This window comes from Mustela nivalis, assembly GCF_964662115.1.
Source record: "Mustela nivalis genome assembly, chromosome: 16".
NCBI lineage: Eukaryota > Metazoa > Chordata > Mammalia > Carnivora > Mustelidae > Mustela > Mustela nivalis.
Window position 1 is genome coordinate 25,450,161 of NC_139035.1, and position 24,793 is coordinate 25,474,953.

A 24,793-nucleotide genomic window follows, 5' to 3' on the forward strand; every position below is an offset into this window, starting at 1 on the left:
GTATGTTAGCTAACTGAACGTAAAAAGGTGGTGTTTGCCAAATGCATAGCACATGTTTGCTAAATTTTACTTTCTAGCTGAACTAGATGCCTCAGTGATGTCCAATATCACCCAGCCTCTCCCCAAACCTACCTCCACATCTTCAGCCTGGACTAACCTCTCCCACCTTCCCATTTCTGTCCACCATAACTTACATGCTTCCTTCTCAGACCATCTGTGTACCTTTGGCATCCAGGTGTGATACCTATTCCCTCTGAACCATAAATGATTCTTGGTCTTTATTTCTACATCTCATGAGACACTTGATACCACGATTGTGTGCTGTCCTTCGGCACATGTCATCTCTTCTCATAAGTGTTCATGTGTATTTTCTCTGCACATGCCATTTACTTAACAAATCACTTCTAAGTCACTGAAAGGAAAGATCAATCAATTAATTGATGATGATGCCTGCATCTGGCATGAGCAAATGGAAAGCCATTTGTAAGTGATGGTTGATTTAAGCAAAAAATAAGACACCAAAGACACTTCACATTTTCTGTGCTGATTTTTTAATGAACATCTTATAATCTTACAAAATAACTGGCTATAGCTGTTTTACATTACAATACAGTAGATCAGCTCCTTTCACTGTGTTCCCAATCCAGCCATCCTCTTGGGGTGCTAACTGATGCACTCAATAGCTATCTCACAGAGGAGAGGAAGTGCCAAATCCAATGCCTTGTAATGGAGGGAAGGAAAGGAGAGAATCAAGAATAGCTCTTCACTTTCATGTACTTTTCATGTACAGGTTTGCCAGCTGCCCATTCTCCTTACTCTGTCCTCTCATCTCTCTGGTTGCAGACTGTCACACTAACCATTAGAGTCGGCTAGTCCTGGGTCACCTGGACAACCAGAGCCCCTAGTTAGTAGGAAAAAAAAAAAAAAGCAGAGAAGTGACTTTCAGGACAAGGAAGAGCCTGTGGGAGAGGTCCTCCATGACCCCATGGATGGGTAAGAGCAGCCAAATGCAGAACATCACATGGAGTGATTGGGAGTAAAGGGAATAAAGTCCTTCCACTTTATTAAGGACATGAGAGTTAAAACACACTAGGCCCCAAAGAAAATGGCTAGAAGAGCCTGCCACCTATGAATGACCTGATCTGACATGGGCCGGGCAAACTTCAGCCAGAAGTGCTTTCCACACACCACAGAAACTGCCCTCTTGCCTTCTCAGGGCAATCGTGGATTGTGGATTTGCCAATGGAGAATAAAATATTTGTAAATGAAATATGACAGAGAAATGTTCTCACTGTTCCTTCTGTGAAGAGACTGAGCACAGACCCACACTGCTGTGAACCACAGGCTTGCAACCTTGTGGGGGAGCTGAAGCCTTCCTGGGCTGGGCAAGGCCCAAGATACCTATTCTGCGGCCTCAGTCTCAGACAAGGCAGGATTCCCTGATGTAGAGCTTGATGCACTTCCAAGAATCTGGATACTCTCCCCAAGAAAACAATTTTACAACTCCGTTAAAAAAAAATCGGCAATCTAAAATAAACTTTTTCCACTGTTCTTTCTGTACTGAAGCCTACCACAATCCTAGGAAGATTTATTCTCTTTCTGGGGTACTAAATGTGAACCCAGGACAACAAACAGTAGGTATCTAGATTTCCCTTATGGCTAGAAACATAGAGAACAAGGGCTTTTTGGATGGCAACCTCTGCTCCTTTCTTTCCTCAGTGAAGGTGTCACCCCCATTTTCTATCCTAGAGATAAATATATGTATACCCCCTTCTTTCCCCCCCCATTCCAGAATATTTTTCTTTCCTCAAGATAGTGGTGGGGAATATTTCCTCTACCAATTTGCAAAGCCTTTGCCTCAGTGTTGGTGGGAAGAGTAGAAATCTTGTGGTCAGAGCCAAAGAGCAGATGATTCAGAGAGAGCAAGGTTGCACTCTAATTTTGGCCCGTTCTTGGCTTCCATTGGAGAGGACGCTCTGAGGGAGAAGCAAGCCTCCCAGGCCTTCTTGAGATAACAAACTGAAGTGTTGAGCAAGAAGTTAACTCTCTTTCCCCAAGGCTTAATCCAGAAGTTGTTACCAAAAACAACTGCAACAGACCGTGTGCAAAAAGAGGAAGCCTGGGTGGTAAACAGAGGCCGGTTAAAGTGGTCATTTTACCCACAGCCCATCTATTGAACAAGAAAGGATAATGACAACAAAAAGGACCCTAAATAGTTGAAATTCTTCTCTCTTCCCACAGAGTGTCACCCTTGCTCCACGTGTTTCCGTAGCTTTCTCAAATCAAAAACTCTAGGTCGGGGATATGATATGTTGTACTCGAACAGAATTTACCTCAGATCCCGTGTCACTTCAAGGATTCTCCTCCGATCTGTTCTGGAGATTTGGAACAAGTCTCTTTGCCTCATGTCATATTCCTGCCTGGGGCTCTGATTTACTCCTGGCCTCTCCCATCTCCATGGCTTTGCTTGGATTCTCCATCTCTGCCTGTTCTTCCATCTCCTCCCATTTTCCCCCTATGTCATGTCCATAACATCCCCCCCCCCCCCAGAAAATCAGGATTTGGTCCCGTGTCTGTGAGTGATAGCTAGGTCTAGGGACTTAGAAGGAGAGAGGGCACAGGCCAGCCATGAGGAATGTGTGAGTTCCTGTAATCTTGTCAATCAGAGAACAAGCCCCAGTACAAACTTGCTCACTGACTGGCAGGCAAGAGCCACCCTTGAGATAGGCACGTGTGGGAGTGTAGAGGATCCTGGGGCTCAATAACTCCAACTAAGAATTCTGAGAAGTGAAAAGTAGTGAATACGTTCCTTCTGGATAAATACACAAGAACCACGGTCTGGTTCTTCTGACCCCAGCACCAATGGGTACTCCCACACAACTTGCTACGCCTCTTACTGTTACCATCCCAATCCTTCATCGCCCTAAACTGGGCCCAGATTCCTGCTCATGAAAAGATGATTAGCTGTCTTGTTAGTTTCAAAAACTTCATCTAATTTCTCTCTCTTTCTCCATCGCCACTTCCTTTTCCACCTGCCAACCCCCATCAACAGAAAAATGGCAGAATGACTTGTCTTGCTGTACTCAAACCCTCAGGATTCATTTGGGATGTGAACTTCACAGCAGCATGTGTGGAACAATGTATAGTTTTTAGCTTAGTAGACAGAAAAAAATATAATATATATAATATATTTATATAATTATGTTTAAATACTTATAAGGAATTAATAACTAACCTCATTATGACTAAAGGAGACTACACAAAAGAAAGGGAGTCGGTTTAGAGTAGATGAGCCCCGAAAGATGGCAATCCATTCAAAATGGGTGTTAACAGAGCGTCCCTGGCCACTTCTCTTCTAGTATTTTGGTATTGGTTTACAAGTTGGGTGGGGCTGAATAGTTGGCGGGGTGCAGAGTGGGGAATAGGACAAGAGTTGAGGATGGGGGTGAATAGAATATAAATGGGGGAGGAGGGTCCTTGTATAGATATCATGTTTCTCCTTCCACTTTTAATCAACTGCCTCTTTGAAGAAACTTTTTGCCTGTGACTCTTCCCTACTTGGGGTACTTGGTGGAACAGTTGGCACCTATAAACATTCCCTTGCATGTCTATAAGAACCTCAAGCTCTTCCTCCATCCTTCAGTTCACAACATTTCTTCTTTGTTCACCTTTTGTTTTCTCTTGCAGAGGCCTCTCTTTCTTACTGCCTCCAGGGCAGTGGAAGGAGGGGCTCGATCCCACAGTTACTGATTTTCTTCAGCCTTGGGGTCTCGGCAGGTGCATTCATCCAGGTCACAGTCAGCAGCAAATGGAATGACCTAGGGGAAATCAATAAGAAGTTGAAATAAACCATTTTCTTGCCAAGCTTCATACTTCTCAACCAGCTTCTGCTTTTCTCACTTGGTCCCAGAGGAAGTGTGTTAATATCACAGAGCTGAAACTAACACTCAGTTCTTACACTTACACATCATGGTAAATCTTCCTTGCTTCACTTTATTTACGTGTGTGTGTGTGTGTGTGTGTGTGTACAGTGGAAGGACAATAGTAATTCCCCTAGGTGGTGGTAATGTGATTTAAATAAAATGATGGATATAAAACACACATTTCCAGGCATTTGTAATGCCTGTTACTACTACTTCTAATATAATCATTAATGTCAAGAACCATTGCTAATGTTTTCATCGCCATTATCCTCTTCAGAAAATCACTGTAAGGTAGGTAAGATGGATTTTAGCATTTTCTTTTTATCAGGAAGGCCAAGAGAGATTGGATGACTTAACTTAAGGTCATGGTACTACTATCTGGAAAAACCAAGGCTCTACAGCCTAACTCTATGGCTCCTACTTCTTGGTGTTCTTAGAGCCATACAATCATCTTTGGCATCTTGTAAGCACGAGGTTTTGCCCACCTTGAACCAAGGATGCACTTGGACTTGGTGAAACAATGCATCTCTGTACCCACTCTTTGTGGCTGGATTGCCTTCCTGCTATATAATTATCCCTACTCTGAGCCGAAAATGATCCTGCAAAAGTTGCTCTCTACCTGTTCTCACTACAGCATCAGCAGACAAATACACTTTTTAAGTGTCCATAACCAGTGTCAGAGAGAACTGGGCATGTTGGGAGACATGATGTAAAAATTAGAAAGGATTCTACCCTTTGATCATAGACAATCAAGTGAGGTAAAAATAGGCATAGCTTGTAATAGTTCAAAGCACACTGAAAAGATGGGCTTAGTGACTGGGCAAGGGAGTTGGAAAATGGGTGGTATTATTTGGGGAAATTTTACAGCATATTTTCACAAAGGAGGTAAAATGTGATTTAGGGGGATTAAAGTGCCTTTCCTTTCTTTTTTTCTTTTAAAGATTTTATTTATTTGAAGGAGAGAGAGCAAGGGGAAGGGGCAGAGGGAGAGGGAGAGAGAGAATGTCAAGTGGACTCCATGCTGAGTGTGGAGCCAATGTAGAGTTTGAACTCTATATAGAGTTTTGAACTGTAGAGTTTGAACCTGAGACCATGATCTGCCTGAAATCAAGAGTTAGATAGTCAATGGACTGAGACACCTAAGTGCCCCATGATGTGCCTTTTCTTTTTTAAAAATTTAATTTAATTTTTTTTCAGTGTTCCAAAATGAAGTGCCTTTTCAATTCTGATTTTAGTGTATGCTGGCTACAGGCACTGAAATCCATTAAAGACAAACCCTAGATTTACTGAGTATGAAATGGCGATGAGGCGAGAATTGCTTGTCTTCTTCTGAAGTGGTCATACCTTCCTGGGTAGAGATGGGATCTGTGACCAGTTATGGTCTGTAAGTGAGAACAATAATTAGTTGATACAATTTCTGACCTGTTTTCCAAGCTGTTGATCTGTTTCTCTTGGTTTGGGATTTATTATTTTTTTAGAGCAAAAGACAAACAAATTGAACAGTGATCCGATGAGCCCCTGAGCATTCTGCATTAAATAAGTTAATTCACATAAGTGGTGACAACAGTGCCTGGTGCAGAGTGAACAGTCATATCAGCCATTAGGTGCCAGAGTTTCAGCTCTGTAGAGGTGATCATGTAGGTGTGAATTATTGTGAAGACAGGTACAAGGAAAGAGATGCTGTCTCTTGCATATTTCTGATTCATCAGATTGGCCAGGTAGCATCAAATGTCTCTGGAGCACTTGGCTTTTTATCCAAATTATTATAAAATTTCAGCCTATTTGATTTCACGGGTTTAGCTTGAGCATATCTATCAATTTAATAGAGCCCAGAGAAATAGAGATAAAAGGAATTGAGAAAAAATTACTACTCAGGGTATGGTCTAAGTAGCTTATGGTGGCCAGTCAACATAAACTTAAAATATGCTTATAATACACTATATAGGATTATTAATTTAATAATGAGGATTAACAATAACCAAACATCACTTCATTGGTAATCATGCCTCCCCAGGAGGTAGAGGCCATAATTCCCTGCCAACAGAGATGTATCCTGGACAACGATAAGCAGATGTGAGTCACTGAGTAGCCAAAGCCATGGCTTTTCCGAAGGAGTTCCAAAACCAATCACCGGAAAACTAGTGTTTTCTAACAACCTCACCTAAAAATCACTGCCTTTAATCCTGTCACCATAGAAGCTTAAATGTTTATTCACTATAACTCCTTCTTGACTATAGAATAAAAATGATACAGAATGAAGGAGAATCAGCCAAACTTATTTCTGGAGTTCCTTCCCTGACTGTTACCTACAGGTGTGCTCACTTACCTTCTTGGAGGAGAGCGTGGAAGAGCAGCAGTCTCCCCCATCATAGTGGCAGTAGGCCCGGTTGTTGATGGTATCACACCATCCATCTGCTTGGAAAGGCTGGTTGAGGACATGAAAGGTCAGTGTCTATGAACAGCTTCACTGGGCTTCACACTACTCTCCCTTTCATCTCCATCATAACACATGGAACTAAGACATATTAGGGGAGAGCACCCAAGAGCCAGGATACCAACTGACCTAACATCATTAAGAAGTTGAAAGTCTCAAGACCACTGGGCCCAAAGATTTGTCAAAGTTCACTGGCAATACCTGCTTCTGACCAACTCTAGGGTCCAGAATGGTTCATTTAAATTCCTTGGTCAAATTTTTTACCTTCTTGTAAATAACACATCTTTATATAAAGTAGGTTACCAAATATTTTCACACATTTGAACTCTGTTGATCATCAGGAAAAGCCTATGATGCAGGCAAGGTTGGCTTTAATGGAGATGCATAGAAATGACAAAAACTGCCCTGGGTCACATAGCTAGGGTCAAGCCAACTTTGGAATTAGAAGTCCTGTATCTTGACTTTCTGCTTCTTCTCCTGGATTAAGAACTATAATTTCCAGCCTTTCTCCTGGTACTTGTATTCAGAGACCCTGGTAGTCCTGGCATTCTATGAAGATTCAAATGATGTTTGTCCAGAAGGCGGGGGTCCTAGGGTTTGGGACACCAGTGTTGGAACAGAAATACTCTCACACATACAGCTACCTAATACACAGCAGCTAGATGCAGGGTGAGAGCAGAGGAAGTGAAGCTGTTTCCATTCAGTCCTGTTATAGCTACAAGTTAACAGAAACCAAAATGGGAAAGGGGTCCAGGCCAAACCAGAGTTAATGGAGTGTTACTCCCCAAAAGGGAATGTATGATAAGAACAGCAACAAGCGGTTAAAAAATAGCTCAGAAGTCCAATGCGTTGTTTCCCCAGAACCACTCCTGGAGAAAAACAGTGTCCCACAGTGTTCTGGAGGGCATGCCAGCCAGCCCACCTACTCAATCACATTGGCTGCTCCCCCTCCTGAGTGGATGCCTAATTGAGAAGCCTCAGGAAACATCTTGTGGCCAAACTCTTTGGACCACAAGACAGTCAATAGACTTCGGAGTTCTGGGGCCCCCTTCCAGTTTTGCATGTTTAAAACACTTTCTCTCCCCCCACCCTCCTTAAATGTCAAATAGTGGGACTGTTCCCTATTTCACTGTGCTTTGATGAGATAGATAGATAACTAAACTAAAAAAAGGGGGGGCGTTAAATAATTTTCGGCAATCGAATTACATCAGAACCAGCTCATCCAAATTATTACTTCAATGTTTTGATTTATTCTATGGGGTCCTGAGGTCATTTGAACATCATTCCAGATGTATACCAGCATTCCGATCACTGAAAAGTTGCTACTTGTGGGGTGGAACTCAACAGCTGTTCCACAGCTGCACGGCAAAGGCAGTTGAGAGCAGGAAGTAAAAATGAATTCTGTTTTCAACACTGGCCTCACTGGGATAAGAGACAAAGACTGTGAGATGTGCATGGGTCTCTTAACACCAGAGCAAGTGACACTGGCTCTGCAGCTCCTAGGATGACTATACCATCAGGACTTGGGGCTACAATTGCAGTCAGATAATTGGAGTCAAAATATGGCTGGCGACATCTTAACATCCGTAACATGCTCTCGGGTCCTCCCAGGAGGGCCAGATACATCTCCTGAGATCTCCCACCCCTGCCAGAGTTTTCTTTTTCTTTTTCAAGTGTTTGGTGGAGTATATTTTCCTCCTCTAACACTGCATCTGTTACTTTGTCTCCAACCCTGACTGACTCATTGGCAAAACTTAATCTGTTCCTTCTTTATTTTTCATGGTATTGTCTATAAAAATCCAAAGAGCACCCAAAATACTTCTCTTACATGTAAAAGTGTGGTCTTCAGGATGGAGGATTAAAGGGAGAGCTTCCTTTTCATAAGAACAGCTTAAACTTTTGAATGGATTATTCAAGGATCCAGGAGAACCAGTCTTTCCAAAGTCTTTCCCAAGGATGGCTTCTTGTCTCAGGATCACTAGGGAAGATAGGTTGAAAAAAGCAGAAATGGTCTAGGTGACCATCTCTAGCTCCCAGTGGGTGTCTACTGCTAGAGCCTGAACATGATTTCTAGAAACTTCTTTTCTAGAAGCTTCTTTTCTGCTCTTAAAGGGTCATCTGGGAAGTAAAGGAAATTTATAAAAAGGGGCAGAAAATCAGAGAAAAGGTTGGAAAGACCCAAATATTTAGTTTACTATATACCTATTAGAATTAATTGTTCCTCCCCTAACCTGCCAAAAACAAGTACTCCACCCTAAACAAACAGAGTCTCCTATGGCAACATGTGCCTGGGAAGCCTGACAGCTTGAGTCCAAAGTTACAATGGAAAAAATAGAAAGGGAAAAATGACAAATTGATCCAAGGTTTTTAAAGCATCTGAAGACTGAATGTAGATTAGATCAAAATCTCAATAACGGAGAGGTGTCAGACTGAGGACATCACTTCTGCTCCAGGAAACATCTCCTAACAGAGGGTACAAGTGTTGGGTTTCTCTGCACAATGTGTCCACAGGTGAATTTTTACTACCCACACATAGACCTCACTTACCCTGTAACATCAGCAAAGTGCTTGATGTAAATGAGTTTTTTTCAAATACCTATAGCCTATTTCTTTAAGATATATGTTTTCATTTTCTATCTTAACCATTTTGATGAAAGAAAAAACAAAAACTTACAAAATTCCTCTCACTCTGCCTTTTAATAACCAATAGAATAAGAAGTTATCAACATGAACATTTTTTGTTTTCATTTTTTTTGTACAGGAAGACTCTGTATTGGGCTGCTTATCTTTGCATTAAGTGAGCCTCCTCTAAAACACACACACACACACACACACACACATATACAACTTTATAAATCAAGCTTCTTAAATTATACCTGAAGTAAATACCTAGATCTGAGAGAGAGGCTAGTTTTCTCTTCTCATGATGCATGAACTTGAGGATATCTATGGCTGGCTAGCTGTGTTGCAGGTAGATGAGTTAGCTGTAGAAATTGTTGTGGGTCAGTGATGAAATCAGAAGGGCTGTCAGCCCATACACCTATATGGCTATGGAAACTGGACAATTTTGGAAACTTCTCAAAGTAAAAATAATTCCTTCTTTATGTTATCTATATTCTTTGTGTTATTTTCTGTTTAAGGTTGTTCTGCAAAGCCAGGCAGGGGGATGGTGGGCCCTGTCTGTTTTCTATGGATATAGTCATTCATTCAGTCATTCAACATCCTTGATTCCAGACCTCTATGTGCCAGGCATTGTTATGGGGATGCAAAGTTTCATCCCCTAAGAGAATCCACTGTAAACAAGTATAGCTTATGACAGTAAGTGCTAGCATAGGGAGGCAGACAGGAGAGAAGTCCCTAAGTAAAATTTTCGCTGGGGAGATTTTTAAGAGCTTTCATGGGCTGGCTTGCTACATCTAGCCTCTAGGAGGAGAGATTAGGGCTGGATGATTCAGAGGGGAAGCCTGAGAAAATGAAAATAGACATCCGGGTGGTCCTAGACTGCCTGTCACAGGGCCCAACCCCAGGAAGAGCTCCATAAACATTGACAGATTGGCTGATAACACTTCTCTTCCTTCAACTACATTAGGAACATTTTTCTGCTATAGCTTGCAACAGAACTCATGACCACACTGATGTTTTAGAAAGGCTAGTTTTGTACTTTAGGTGGTCTGCTCTGATGCCCTACAGGTTGGGATCTCAGCCAAAAGTGACTATCTCCTTATAGATGAGGCACAGGGCAGAATCCTGATTTTTCATCTTGAGGAGTCTTTCAGACCAGAAGATGCTAATCACATTTGTGTCTAAAGCTTAACACTATTTTCTTTCCCCCACATCCTTTTCCATCAGAACCCTCTAGTTATGTGAATGACAAATTGGACCCACATCTGTATCTTCTTATTGATGGGGCTGCACCAGGCACCAAAGATGCCCTTTCCTAGCGAAGCTGTGGTGCCAGGCCCAGTGGAGTCCTTGCAGTAAATGGAAACGCTTATAAATATATGTAAGAAGGGTGCTCATTTTCTCTTTTTCTCTGGCTTTCCAATGAATCCTTCGCTTGATTCTCCAGCCTGATTCTCCTCCACTGAACCCAAAGATCTATGTACCATATCTATACTGGCCGGGCTTCACTGCAAGGCTGCTCTTAGAATTTCACAGGCAAAAAACTTACAAGGTCTTTGAGTAATGACCAGAACACTACTTGCTTTTTTTGTTTTGTTTTGTTTTGTTTTTTAAAGGATCATAGATACATGAAATCCTAAGGTTTGATGGAGTCTTGAAGACTATTTAGTACCAAACCCCTATTGTACAAATGATGAAATGGAGCCTTAAAAAAAGAGAAATGTCTTATTTGTAAGGCAAGTTGGTGGCCATCCTGGAAATAAGGCAGAGTCTCTGGATTCTTGATCTGATGTTCTTTCTACCATAGCATGCTGCCACTATCTGATGATTTCATTCATCTTTTAATTTTTTTGGAATGCAGAGTAATTTAAATTCCTTTGGCACCTCTATAAAACAGGTTCAGTTATAGGAGCATTAACAAAAAAGTGAGCCCAACGATCCAACACAAAAGCAAAAAGGGCTGTATGTATGTCAATGCCCCAGAGCCCCCAACAACTTCACTTCTGCTTTTTTCAGTTGTAGGACAAAGTTTATCGCAAATAAGCTGCCTGGCACCATCACTCCTTCTGGCCTTGGGGCTTGGTCTGCTCCTATTTCCCTAGAGGCTGATTTCCCCAGGAGGAAGCAGCACTACACTCCCATCCCATCGGCAGATGCCTGCAACCCAGAAACATTTATTTCTGGGTCCCAGAATACTCAAGCCAGATTATTTCTCTGCTCTCTGCCGTCATCTGACGGAAAGAGGAAATGGAGCTGTTCCCCTTCTCCAATGTTCACCCTTGGGGTGGGAAGGTGCCAATGATCTCACATTTGTGGGTTTGCAACAATCTTCTTGGAAAATGTAAAATTAAAATAGATACCCTGAGATGGGTTCTGCAGGAAGAGTTTCTTACATACAACCGCCTCTGGAAAATCTCATCTGGCTTCCTGGGCCCAGAAAGTCCTTCCTGCCTGTGCATTAATTACTATGGTATGTTTTACCCATATGGGCATTATGTAGGACATAACACTCTGTACTACCAAGGGCTCAGGGTCTAACCATCTTTATAGGACCAGCCTCTAGTTCAATGCCCGATGCTACAGGAGGTTCTTAATAAATGAACAGATATGAGGGTGGTTAACAACATTTCCTCAGCATATTTTGTGAACAGATCCCAGCTTTCCATTATTCCTCTCCTACTATGTACAGAGCATTGGTATATGTTTATTTAAGAGTGGGAAGAGGCAGCAGAATATACCATTGTAAAGTTCTCCTGGTATAAACAACCTAAAAATGTTGGATAAAATTTAACAATATCCTCTCAACTCCAGAGCTGGGGTAATAAGAAAAGAAGAAAAATTACCATGGCCTCAAAGCAAAAAGAAACTCAATAGCAGAGCAAGAAGAAGGTGGGGAAAACATGACTGTCTTTGGGATGTTGGCAAATAATGTTATCCAGCTGTTAGGTTTTCACAGCTGATTGGGAATAGGGGCCCAGGTTTTGGGCCTCTGTAAGGTGGGGAATGTGTAAATGACACCATTAGTATTTTAATAAGAAGGCTGTGTTTGTGAGGACTGATAGGGAATGACACAATCACATAGCAGTGACATACAGGTAACCTGGCTCAGTTAGAACTGAGAGATTTGTTCCTACCTACCAGCCCTGAAGACAAGATGATGCAAACTCACTAATCACTAAGATATTAAGGATTTGCTGGGTTACCAGGTAGCAGTTGAAATGTAGAGTAGACCCTGGAACACCAAGGGTCTGCTCTACAAACAACAGACAAGTAAGATGTAATTCAAAGAAAGGCCATGAAGACACACATTCTGTTGGATGGACAGAGGGAAGCATCCCATCCGTGGCCCTGAGAGAGGGATCCAAAGTTGGGGTGTAGTCCTGTGGTCTACGTGAGGTCATATAGTTTTGGTGTAGGGCTTCAAAGCTCTCCGCCAGAGCAATCCACCAGACTCTCAAAAAAGGAAAAGCCAATGTGCAACTTTATGGGGTCCAAAATGAAAGCCCGCTTATAGCCACTTTATCTCCATCCGACACCAAAACCAAAGCACAGCCTTGGAATAGAAATGATCAAATAGTGCAAAAACCAGTTCTTCTGAGAGAAATGGCTGGGATATATCAAGATGGAAAAAGAAAAGCAAACAAAATAAGGTCAAATGATTTCTTTTTCCTGTACACTTTTCATCAGCTTCCAGGTACACAAGGGCTCAAGACCTCCTGCTCTGGAAAATGATCAAGGCTGTACAGTCTGGTGATGAGGAGCATGGGATACGGTGTTTGATAAACCTGTGCCCAGATCCCCGGCTCTGTCCTTACTAACTCATAGATCGGAGCAGATTACTGGACTTCTTGAAGTAGCAGTATCCTTGTTGGTGAGTGAGAATAACACCATCCTCACAGAATGTTGCGAGGGGTAAATGAGCAAATGGAGGAGAAAAACTAGCCCAGTCCCTGGTCCACAGTACGTACTCAAGGAATCCTACTTTTATGAAGCCAGCAGGAACACTCCCATTGCTTTTACTACTACGTGTTGCTGTCTGAGTTTCCTCCACAGAGACTCTGGTCAGAAAAACTTCAAGAGTCTACCAGCAACACTTTAGAGTCAAAGCCATGGTTGCTCTCATCCCTGCGCCTCCTGCCCCACTCACTGCCACCACAAATGTACCATCTGAGTCATGAAAGAGTCAGGTGACGAGGGAAATGGCTCTGGAAATTATAAAAACAGAGTAGGAGAAGCCTGACTGGCTTCTGGAAACCAGGACTCTCGTCAAAACCAGAGCGGTGACTTGAGTGTCTCAGCCTCTGAAAAACCCCAAACCATCACAGACACCTCTTCCCTGACGTGCACCACAGGAAAACAGGAAAGTGAGAAGACTCTCTGACTTACTTTTTAGCCAAAAACAACCTCCCAGCAGCCCCTTTCATTTCGCTGCAAATAAAGACCTAGTGGTACAGACTCTTCCACCTCACCAACCAACAGATGCCGGCCTGCTCCCCCACTAGCCTCTGCTCTGGGCCCAACCCAGCCAGGTGCTTCTACACCCCCACCCCAAGGAAGGGGGCAAGGGGCAGGGCGAGAGCCCCAATGGGTGAAGACGAGGCAGGGGAGCATTCAGGTAGAGTGAGCACTGATCTGTACCTAAAAATTGTTGGCTTGAAATTAGACCTCTTTTTCCCAAAAGACAGAAACAGAGGAGTACATCCCTCCACAGGTTATGCTATTTTAGGGGTTCAAAAAAATAAATGAGGCAGCCCTCCTGATTTGGTGGCATTTGTTGGGAAATGCCCCAGTAGTGAGGCACTGCCACCGATGGAAGTGGGTCCTGGCCCTCACTCGACATGGAGGCCTTACCCATGTTAAGAGGCTTAGTGCCTCTGGCCCTTATCTCCTGCCCCTTCTGCCAAACCGCATGAGATGACTGTGACAGTGCCCAGCACTCTGTTCCCAACCAGCATCCTTATTCCTTCATCACATCTCCAAAATTGCAAGGTTACTGCCAGACCCCTGTAAGCCATTGCTTGTCTCCATGTCCTAAACAAAGAAACCCCAAACCTTTCTTCTCCTCCTCCAGTGGTCTGACTCCTGTCCTCCACACTTGCCCTTGTTTTTGGAGCCACTGATGTAAGCAGTCAGCTGGTCCAGATCGTCTGTCGATGACGACTGTGCTGTCGCCCTTCCTTCCTTCTTGAATCACGCAACAACGCTTCTAAAATGCGGTGTTCCCAGAGTCCTGATATTTATGATGCAACAAAAGCTGGGCTTGGGCTCCCAGCAAGAACTAATAATGCAACACCATTGGACCTCATTCGCCTCTCCATGGCCAGCCTGGTGGGCCCACTGATTCTTGTGACTTTGTTTTTCTTGTTTTGATGGGGGTGGGGGAAGATGGTGGGGGGCAGAGGTGGCCTGCATTTGGCTTTCTTGGATGGGCAATAGTTCGTGCAGGGGAATTTCCTGCCTCCTCTCCTGCTAATTGGAGCCGGCCTACTGTGTTTCAAGTTTAGAGATAGAAACCTTGAACATAAGAGATTTTGAACTCTAAGGACCACGGGGCAGGGACATGTTCCCTCTTCCACTCCTGCTTCGTTCCATGAGCCACAGGACCCCACAGCAGCACAAAGCCCAACACCCAGCACAGTCGGTTCTCAATGAATGTTTGGTGAGTGAGATTCATGGATTCTCCTCTAGAACAGACTTTCTAAATGAAGAATATTTTCTGCTTTGCACTCCTCTTGTCTTTCCTCCAAGATAAGGTGCCTTTCCTCTATCCTGTTCCCTCGCCTCCCCAGGTAATCTGTGCTCGCTATCAATTACTCTGTCTACCATTTCCCCTGAAAATGGCTGGACATGACCTGCCAGGTACAGGCTCAGTAAAAGCAGACCCTTAGAGAAGCAGACTTGAAGATTCAGAGGAATGAAACTGGGAGCAGAAGTTTGGGCCGCTGCAGCCACCTTGCTGGGCACGTGGGACCCGGCTGGCTCCTGTCACCGCAGTCGGTGGTCACTCATACAGCTCCCCTTCTCTTGGCCCTCTGCCAGCTGTGGTGCCAGGTCTGCACCCCCCGGAGGGGCACCTTACACTGTGCATACTCCGTTCGAGAGCTGACATAGTAGCTCTGGAAGGCGAAGAGGACAAAGGATTAGGAACCGGACTGAAGTCAGAAGTGGAGAACCTGTAGCAGGGACAAATGGCCAGAGAAGCACCTGGAAGAAGGCCCAGGGCAGATGGCCGGGGCCCTGCTCTGACTTTGAGCCTCTGCTTCCCTCTGTCCCTGTCTTCTTGTTCCTTGGCCAGCCTGCAGTTCATGGGAGGTTGGGGCCGGCCTGGGCTGGCGAGGGGAATGTCCTACCACAGCTCGCCACGCGCGCTCGCCCCCCGGCGCCCCGCCACACACACACCCATGCCAGGCAGCTCGGCATTTCTTGGCTCCCCACGCCTGCCTGTGGAAGATGACTGGGAATGCAGACTGTGGGAGGAAACGACAATATTCATTGTTTGGATTAAATATTTTTCTTGGCCCTCCCACTGTTTGCTGAGTGTCTTATTTTTTTCTTTCCCCATTCTCTCATTCCTTCTCCCTCCCCCCTTCCTACACCTCTCCCCTCTCTCCTCAGCAGTCAAGCACACGGGGAGAAATTTCGAGGAGAAAGCAGATACTCTTAGGGTGGAAGGAGCTGTTGAAAGAAATCAAAGCAATTGACCAAACCTTTTGCCATTCCAGTACCACACCCAGCTCCCCACAAAGAGGGTGCACTTTGGGGCAAATCTAAATCACATGATTCTGAGAGTTTCCAAGTGTTCCTGGCATATAACAGCACTTGTTTTCTCTTCCATTCTCTCTGTCTCTTTGATATATGTGTGTATACACATGATTACATACATGTAATATACACATAAAATACACATATATTCCATACAGATAAACACATACACATAAATATTTTACATTTGCTATATGCAGTATTCACATGTAAGATAGATGTGTCATAATAATATACAATATGTATATTATAGATAAGACATTAAAATATGTGTTTTTATTCTATATACACATGCACGCACACACACAGAGACATATACAATTTCTCCTGGCATTAAGAATGAAGGTAACAATATTTTTACAAACTACAAGCCATCATAGAGAAACCAGACACTATGTTTATCTTATATATGGCATTTTCTGTGCATAGGCACTGTGCTACAAGGATTGTATGCCTGATCTTACTGAGCCCTCACAACAGCTCAGTGAGGGAGGTACTATTATCATACCCATATGACCAATTAAAACACCAACGACTTGAGCCGCTGAAGAACATGTCTGAAGAAAAGACGCAGAGACACTGTTGCTACCCAGGCTCCTGTTATCATTATCAAATAGTAATGACATACCACACTCCACATCTCAGTCCAATCTGTCGCCGCAACTATGGGCATGCAAAGCCACTCTCTGAGGAAAAATCAATGCTATAGAAATCCATGAAAAATGTATAATCTGGGATATTTATGTTCAAAACATATTCTATGAGCCAGGCACGAGGCCAGCTGCTGAAATCCTGGGATATCGAATCAATACATACTTAGTGTGTCTTCTAGGCACAAAAGGCCCCACAGTAGGTTCTACGGATGACAAAGTCTGCATTAGAGAAGTTTTGGTATCATCAGCACTGAGCAAGGCAGAATCTGAATAACATTTGAGGCAATAGAGAAGAATTCAAGGCCAGTGGAGGATTGATTTCCAAAGTAATTAATGGCACCAGTAAGAGCTATAGGTTCAGAATGGGAAAGGGGCTGGGACATTTCAGAAAGGCTTTATGGAATATATCGGATTAGATTTAATCTTTGAGCACAGATGGGATTTGGTCAGAAAAAAATCCTAGCAGGAGGGCAAATAAAAAATTAAAGATGCATCTGTGGTTTTCTGCCTCAAGAACTAATGGCCCACATTTGGAACTAGGTCCAAATCTCCATTCGGAGGACTCTAGCTGGTCCTTGTTCGGAAGACAATTAAGGAGGCACTGGAAGGTTTGCTTTGTTGTTTTTTTGTTTTGTTTTGTTTTGTTCTGAGCAGAAGAACATGACAGAAGTTATGTTTCAGAGGTGGGATCTGGGGACCGTGTGGGTGATGTTTAGGACAGAAGTGGAAGGGTTCAGAGGAGGTGGAAGTTCACCTTAAACAGATCTGAACTGAGAAGAACAGAACTGACTGGTTGTAATATGGAACCAAAAAAAAAAAAAAAAAAAAAAAAAGCAAACAGGGGTATTGAGAAGGAAAATTGCCAGGATTTGGAAAATGGTTGTATTTGGGTAGAAGACCAATGGAGATGAAGGTTTTTCTATGACCCTTTGACTACTCAAATTTTGCTAAACGTTTCTCAAAAAGTTTGCTCATTGAAAAAATAGCTGGAAAGAACCCTTAGTAAATCTAAGGCCTGAGTCTTAAGAAATAGAGCCTGATCAGTCAGCAAACCCTGTCCCAGCTCACAGTGAGAAGCTCTAATTGTTTTCTTTTTCCATATAAACACACGCCTAGAGGGGGCCCAGCCCATTTTCTCTCCTGCCTGAATCCTGCCAGGCTCGCTCCACAACTTAGACATGACTATTTTATCACCCCCTAAAATACTCAAGTCCAGCTGAGTTAAGGAATGGCAGGAGGGAGGTGTCATATTTATTCTAGAATATTTTCTTGCCAATAGTCTTGTTCCTTTTAGCCCCGGTCTAATGTTTAGTTCCTGTGTCTATGACCAGCTCAGTTCGTATGGCTGATTATCGTGGTTCTCAAGCTCACCCTGTCACACCATCCCGGGTCATCCGTCTGGCCGTTCTGTTCTCCGTCAGTTGGTAGAGGAGTCCAGTCTCCCTTTCCCCCATACGGAACCTAGTCTCTGTGCAAGGGTCTCGTGTCTATCCCCTTTATCTTGGGGATGCTTGTCCGTGTATCTTCCTCACTCACCCACTGATCGGCTGTTTCACATGTTCCCCATGCGCATTTCCTGGGTCTCTGATCCTCGCTCAACAGGGCTCAGTGGCACACGCCCGCCACCTCTTCCTCCAGCTTAAAGCTTGCAAACCCAGGGAAAGTGTCCCAATAGGTAGCCAATACCCCGGGTTCATCTCTTAGTTGGGTATTCTGTAAGTCCTATGCCCCCAGTTTATGTGTTGTTTATTTGTTTTTAATCTTCTACCAGTTAAGAATGGGGACTCTGGAATCAGCCTGCCTGGGTTTCTGTACTTATACCACATTTACTACCTCTGGAGCTTTGGAAAGGTAAGTGAGTTCTCAGCCCCTCACTTTCCTGTTTACTGAACAGGTATGATAATAAGGGTAATGATTCCTTGGTATGCACCTGGTGTACGATAAACGCTCATTAATGTTAATAAGTATACCATGCAACCAGGAGCTATTTCTTGTCTGTTTGTTTTCTGTGTGCAATGAGCCTGGATATTCCAGGAATTGATTGTTTCCTGTCTGTGAAGGTGGGCAGTAGCCTTCCCAAAGAGAATCTGGTCAATCTTCCTCTCTTTTAACTATGGCCTGTAGTCCCAGATCTTATATTTACCTTTTCCAACTATGGGAATAGAACGACCACATATAATATAGCCTGAAGGCAGGAAAATACTCAAATCAAGATATCTGATACTCACCCTCTCTCTTACATTCTACTGTAGAGAGCGGAGATACAGACATAGCAGCAATATTGTGTTAAATGTGCCGAGTCCCTGCTCTCTTTCTTCCCCCAGCATCCCCACTTCCTTGCTGGACCCTGCTTGGTCTGACAATCCCCATGACCAGTGTATCCATCTCTACCATTGCATCTGCCTATTCCTCTACTCCTCTGGAAAGCGGCTGACATACTAAGGGGCCAATGACAAATACACATCTGCAACTTGATAAAATAGAATATGTACAGGCAAAAAGTGACTTTAATTTAGGAAAGTTGGAGACTTTCTGAATCCTATGTGGGAGACAAACATTTGAGAGAGACCATAGAAGCATGTATAGCACCCCTAAAATTACAGAGTGCAGGTAGCCACCTCTTAAAGAAAACGGGGAAACTTAGTTCTATGTATCAGAACATCTTCTGCTTAGGAGATGTGAGCGTGATGCTATTAGGAACAAAGCATATGTTCAAGCCCCAGTTGTCAATATGGTGGTATCTGAGGTGAGGCCTCTGACAGGTCATTAGGTTTAGATGGTACCATAATGGAATCAATTGTCCTAAAGAAGACCTACCAGCACTTCCTCTCTCTCTCTTCCCTGTGAAGACATAGCAAGAAGGCAGCCATCAGCACACCAGAAAGAGAGCCCTCACTGGGAAACTGAATCATCCGGCACCTTGAACTGGAATGTTCCAGCCTCCAGAAGTCTGAGAAATAAATGTCTGTTATGGAAGTCACCCATTCTATGGTATTTTGTTACAGCAGCCCAAGCAGACCAACACCCATGCCTTGTTTAGTGAATTTATCAATTCAGCTATTTTCACCAATTTGTCAACACAAAGAATATTCAGAGGCCCCATCTGAAAAAAGGCAGCATGAAAAGAAAGTAAGAGAGAAGAGGCAGGAAGCAGTTCTCAGAAGGAGCCCAAAGAAGTAAAAAGATCACCGGCTGCTATTCAGTTACCAGGCAATCTGGATAGATGTGGCCATCAGGCTGGGCACACAGGTCATGGAAAGACGACAGGTAGTATGGCCAAAAAGCTGGGCAGGCTGCAGGCACTCATGACTCAGCTACCGTGTCATTAGGGTCATAAGTGGTTCGAAGGCCAGAGACTGTTCCCAGAAACCTAACAGCCCTGCAGACATGCACCACCAAGTTTAATATTTCTCACATTAGAAAGACTTCAGTTGAATCTAATCTCATTTTTAATTAGTCCTCACATCGCCTGGTGAGACAGATTAATATGATTATCCATATTTCACTGATGGGGAAAATGAGACAAAGGGCCATGCCCCAAGGTCACTTGGGGAATGAGCAATAGAGGTGAAAATTAAACTTAAGCATTTTAAACTTTCAAACCAGCACACGAGGGAGAGGACACTGGGGAGTAGCTTTCATCTCCATTTGTTCAGGATTGTTCACATCTGGATAATGCATATTCAATTTATTACTCCGTTTATCTAATTAAAAATATATTAAAAAATAAAATACGAATTCCACTTCTGAACCCCCAAATTCCATATTCAATGCATAAGGAATTTTCAAATAATATATGCCAGGAGAAGCCAAAAAAGAGGAAAAAATGAGTACTACTTAACCACATGTGAATATTTATTGACTATTTATGGAATGTTTAATAATAAACTACAGTATGTGTGTGTGGGGGGGAGGGATATAAACACAGAGGAATGACACATGCCCCCTGCTGTCCAGAAGCTGGTTTAAATGGGATATGAAAAATAAGTACACCAACAAAAACACAAATAGCATACGCCTCCAACCACATAGGCAGGAACCAAGTGTTCTTTGATCCCCACAGTATATGGTCAGGCATTATATGTTGGTAAACTATTAGCTGATCTTTTCTCAGAATAAACTGAGATATCAGTGTGAGAGGCAAATTCACAGAATAATCACCCACCCCCTTCCAACCCAATTAACTCCGTCTTCAACCCCTCTCTATTCACAACCAACATCCAAATGTTTACCAGTTCTACTGCAGAAATAGTTTTGTATTCAGCCCCTTTTCTTTCTTCTCTTTTTAATTCCTCAGTTCAGTGAGGAGGCTGTTCCATTAGCTCAGGTTAGAGATGTTAAGTTTCTGACCTCCATGGTCAAAAATATGACACCACGACTCTCTACCTAAAGTATAAATCCTATCATCTCTTCTCTGCACCAGAGATATTTAATGCTCACCTGATATCTGTGTATTCCCCTGTTTCCCTACTCTCCTGAGGTGGGCTTGAGGCCATGTAACCATGTCCTAGTAAATGGTAAGGCAAGCAGAAATGATGTATCACTTCTGGTCCAAAGGACTCAAAAGTTCCCTGTTTCTTTTCCGTCTCTTTGGAGGCATCCATAGAGATCACATTTTGAGAGAGCAGAGAAATAAGAGGGAAGAGACGAATGGGTTGCTTTGAAGAATTATACCTTTAGAGATTTAAGACTTAACCTCAAAGGCCAAATCAAAGGGTGGAACTTGACACCCTTTACACCCGTACAATCAAAGGGCGGAACTTAACTTTGTTAAGACTTTTAATTGGATTAAAGTGGCACCTACAGGATCCTTGCAAATGAACAAAATGCTTCATAGAGAACAGACACAGGACTTTGTCGCAGAGAAGCCTCCTAAGCTCAGAATACCTTTGATTAAATCTACCCAGAGAGGCTCATCTGGGAAAGAATTGTAAGGATAGCTCTTGGTATATGGATTTGACTATAATTAAATATATACAAAACCTATAATGTCTGTGAGTTGAGGTGCCAAAAGCATCATTGGCTTGGATTAAAAGAGACTTTGGAGAACCTAAAAAGATTTTTGGGTCCCCCATATTCTACTCCATCAAAGCAGGCAGAGAGAGCTACTTAGCATCCAACAGAGGGATGTTCTCCAGGGTTTCTTTTTGTGGCCCAAGAGGATAATGGAAAAGGAAGGACTTCCAAGTCAGCAGAGTCCAGAGCCATGAAGAACAATGGACTTGAGAGCTATATCCAGAGAGTAAACAAAAGCTCGTAATAAGAAGCAGTCCCTATTCTTAGAGCAGAGATTTTTTGCCACTTTTCTCAGAGGGATTTCAGAACTGTTGTGGACCAGTCACTGTTATGTGCCTCTCATCACTCTCCTTGAAAGGGGGTGTTCACTGCAGGTGTCTTGTCTCAGCCTCACTTTGTCCATCAGGTGTGGAAGGCAGAGAACTTGTGATGTTAGTACACCAGACTCTAGATTAAGAGAAGCATGTCGTAACCTGATAGTTAATCATGATAGTGTAGATTTTCAAGCCTGATGCTGTGACTGGTAAGTCAAATGGACTGGGGAAGTCCACTACGATTGGAGTGTTTTGGGATCAGGTGGAATGAATCTGAATGTAAAAAATGTTTGTGACTACAAAGGCTGATTGGCAGATGATATTATATGTCTAGAGTTCATTTCATTCCTCCTTTGCTATGACTTCACTATCAACAGAGTGTAATTCTTCTTCCCTCTAATTTTGGACCTAAGGATGTGGGTTGTTGTGACCAATGTAATGTGAATGTGTGTAACGTATGTTACATTTGACTAGAGGTTTTGAATGTGTTGGCATTTCTTTGCTGATTTGGGGGGATTATTTGTTGGGCAGCATTATTACAGACAAATTTGATGGCTGCCATGTACCACTTCCTTTCACATCTTTGCCTTTCCACATGCTTCTATTTATCCTTCAAACGGTTACCCCTCTGTAACGTCTCCATGTAATTGGGACAAGTTATTTGCTTTATCCTCTGTGCGCCCATGTGACATTTTGTTCATATTATACTCATTGGGTAGCAATTGGTCTTTTACTTCTATTGCACAGATTGTATTAGGAACTTAATCACTTTCATAATCTCAGCCTGTAATAGGCACCCAGAAATATTATTTTAAGGGAAGAAATGAGTAAATGGGTATAAAGCAGTGGGCACTGTTTAATGACCATGGTGTAAGTTGGGAAAGGAGGCTATGTTTCTTCTGCAAATCCTAGCCATTGGGGGGAGCAGCAAGCTTTTAGATTGAGAAATGGTATGAAGCTCGCACAAAAAAGCTGGATAGATTTAGGTTTGGTTTTTTTTTTTTCATGTGCTGGAATTTGGAGCCCTAGATTCTGTAGCTAAGCTTGGAGAGGTGGGAAGATGCTTCCCATGCATGAAGTATTGTACATTCCTGGGTTAGAACATGTTTTCTTTGGGGGTTGTTGTGGTTTCTTTCTCTTTTCTCTTCTTTTTTTTCCCCCCCAGCTTTGGAAGCATTTCATGTTTGCAATAACAATAACAACAACAAAAATATGAGGTTGGCCCAGTATGAATCAGGAGAGAATTTGTTCATGCAGTAGATGTAGGGGTGGGAAGAGGGCAAGGAAGGTGGAGGGAAGGGAGAAGAAAGGAAAAACACACTCGCCAGGAGCTCAGCAGGAGAAAATGCCATGCTTGACACGTGGCTGGCACAGAGGGCAGCGACATCTGCTCCCCATGAGGATCCCCGGTGTGCATTGCTGTGTGCACGTGTGTGTGCATGTGCGTGTGTAAGGAAACACCCAGGCTCTGTGCTTCAGGAAGCCTGCTCGTGGCTCCAGCCTCACTGGGTCTGAAATGCTGCCCTCAGCGGTGGCCTCTTACCATGGGTTAGATCTCCCGCCAACTTATTCTTGCGAAGTATGTTGCAGGCTAGAATGGGCTGTGGAAAACAAGCCCGAGAAAAGCCACAAGGGCCTCCTGACCCATTTGAATTTTTCTCCTGCCAAGTACTCATTACTGATCTTAAATAGGAAGGAAAACAGAGTATAAGGCTGAAGAGGCTATGGAGAACTTATGGGGGGAGAAAGGCTTACACAGATCTGCTGGATTAGGGGTGCTGGGACAAGCAAGAGGTAATAAGTCTGTTTGCAAAATAGGTAAATGATTTTATTTTGCCAATTTTTTTCCAGCTTGGTTATGCATTCAGAGACTCATTTTTCCTCACTTATTCTTGTTTCTCTGTTCAATGAAATAGAGGAAAACTAAGGTGGAGGGCATGTATCCTCTATGGACAGTGGGCATCCTCTGAAGGGGGAGCTTCTGGAGAAATGTCCCTAAGCTCTAGGGCTGGTGTGGGAACACTGCTGCAAGCCTCAGACCTGAGCTTCCATTAGCTCCTTAGACAAGGTTCCGACGATGCCCATGTTGAGTGCCTACACTTGGAAAAGCCATGCTCACTGCAGTCTTAACACCAAAAAGTATTCAGTAGAAAAGACTCTTACAGGGGCACCTAGGTGGCTCAGTAGCTTAGTGGGTTAAAGTCTCTGCCTTCCAGGTCAGGTCATGATCGCAGGGTCCTGGGATCAAGCCCCGCATCAGGCTCTCTGCTCAGCGGGGAGCTTGCATCTCCCCACCGCCACCCTTTCTGCCTGCCTCTCTGCCTACTTGTGATCTCTGTCAAATTAATAAATAAAATCTTTAAAAAAAAAAAAGGACTCTTCTAGGACTAAAATCAGGGTCTTTTGGCAGTCCTCTCACTCTTTACAAGTTAGATAAATATTCCTTTTCTCCAAAGGAATCAAGTTGCTTAAGGTTGTTATCCCACTGCCAGTCTCTTCCAACCCTGTAGCTGCCCTTAAGTTCCTACCTCGACCATCCACGCAAAAGATATTTACTGAGCACTGACCAGTGCCATTCTCTGTACCACTTTATTAAGGACTTGAGATACGACAGTGAATCAAAGAAATAAAAAGTCCTGCCCTGTAAGCTCAAATCCCGGTGGTGAAAATAGACATTAAATATAACAAATAAGTAATTATTTAGTGAATTAGAAAGTCACAGTCTTATTTAAAAAAAAAAAAAAAAGGCTGCATAAAGGAAGTAGGAGGTCCATGTGTCGGGCAATAGGCAGAGAAGGAGGAAGTAAGAACGGTTGTCATTTTCAGTCAGACGGTCAGAGAGGGAATATCTGGGGGATTGTGCAAACCATTTGTAAGGACTCGGGCTTTTACTCTGAGTGAAAGGAGGATGGTTGGAAGGCATTAGCAGAGGACTGCTGAGCTTTAACTTCTATTCTACCAGCAGCTTTTGGCTGCTGAGCGGGGAAGAGGCCACGGGGTGGTGGTGTGACCCGCCAAGAGGCAGTTGTTCCAATGCAAGCAGCGGATGGTGATAGCTCAAACTAGAGG

At 43.3% G+C, this 24,793-nt stretch overlaps 1 protein-coding gene across 3 annotated transcripts in view; it reads right to left on the minus strand.

Annotated features, from left to right (window-relative positions):
• Positions 1-534: 534 nt before the first annotated feature.
• PAPPA2 (pappalysin 2) overlaps positions 535-24,793 on the minus strand; it is a 295,009-nt gene continuing 270,750 nt past the window's right edge. For all 3 annotated transcript variants that reach the window (XM_082703976.1, XM_082703977.1, XM_082703975.1), the window contains exons 22-23: positions 6,250-6,348; positions 535-3,818 (exon numbers count right to left, since the gene is read on the minus strand). In XM_082703976.1, coding sequence (XP_082560102.1) covers positions 3,744-3,818; positions 6,250-6,348 — 174 coding nt within the window. In that variant the 3' untranslated portion in view covers positions 535-3,743. The remainder of the gene's footprint in view (positions 3,819-6,249; positions 6,349-24,793) is intronic.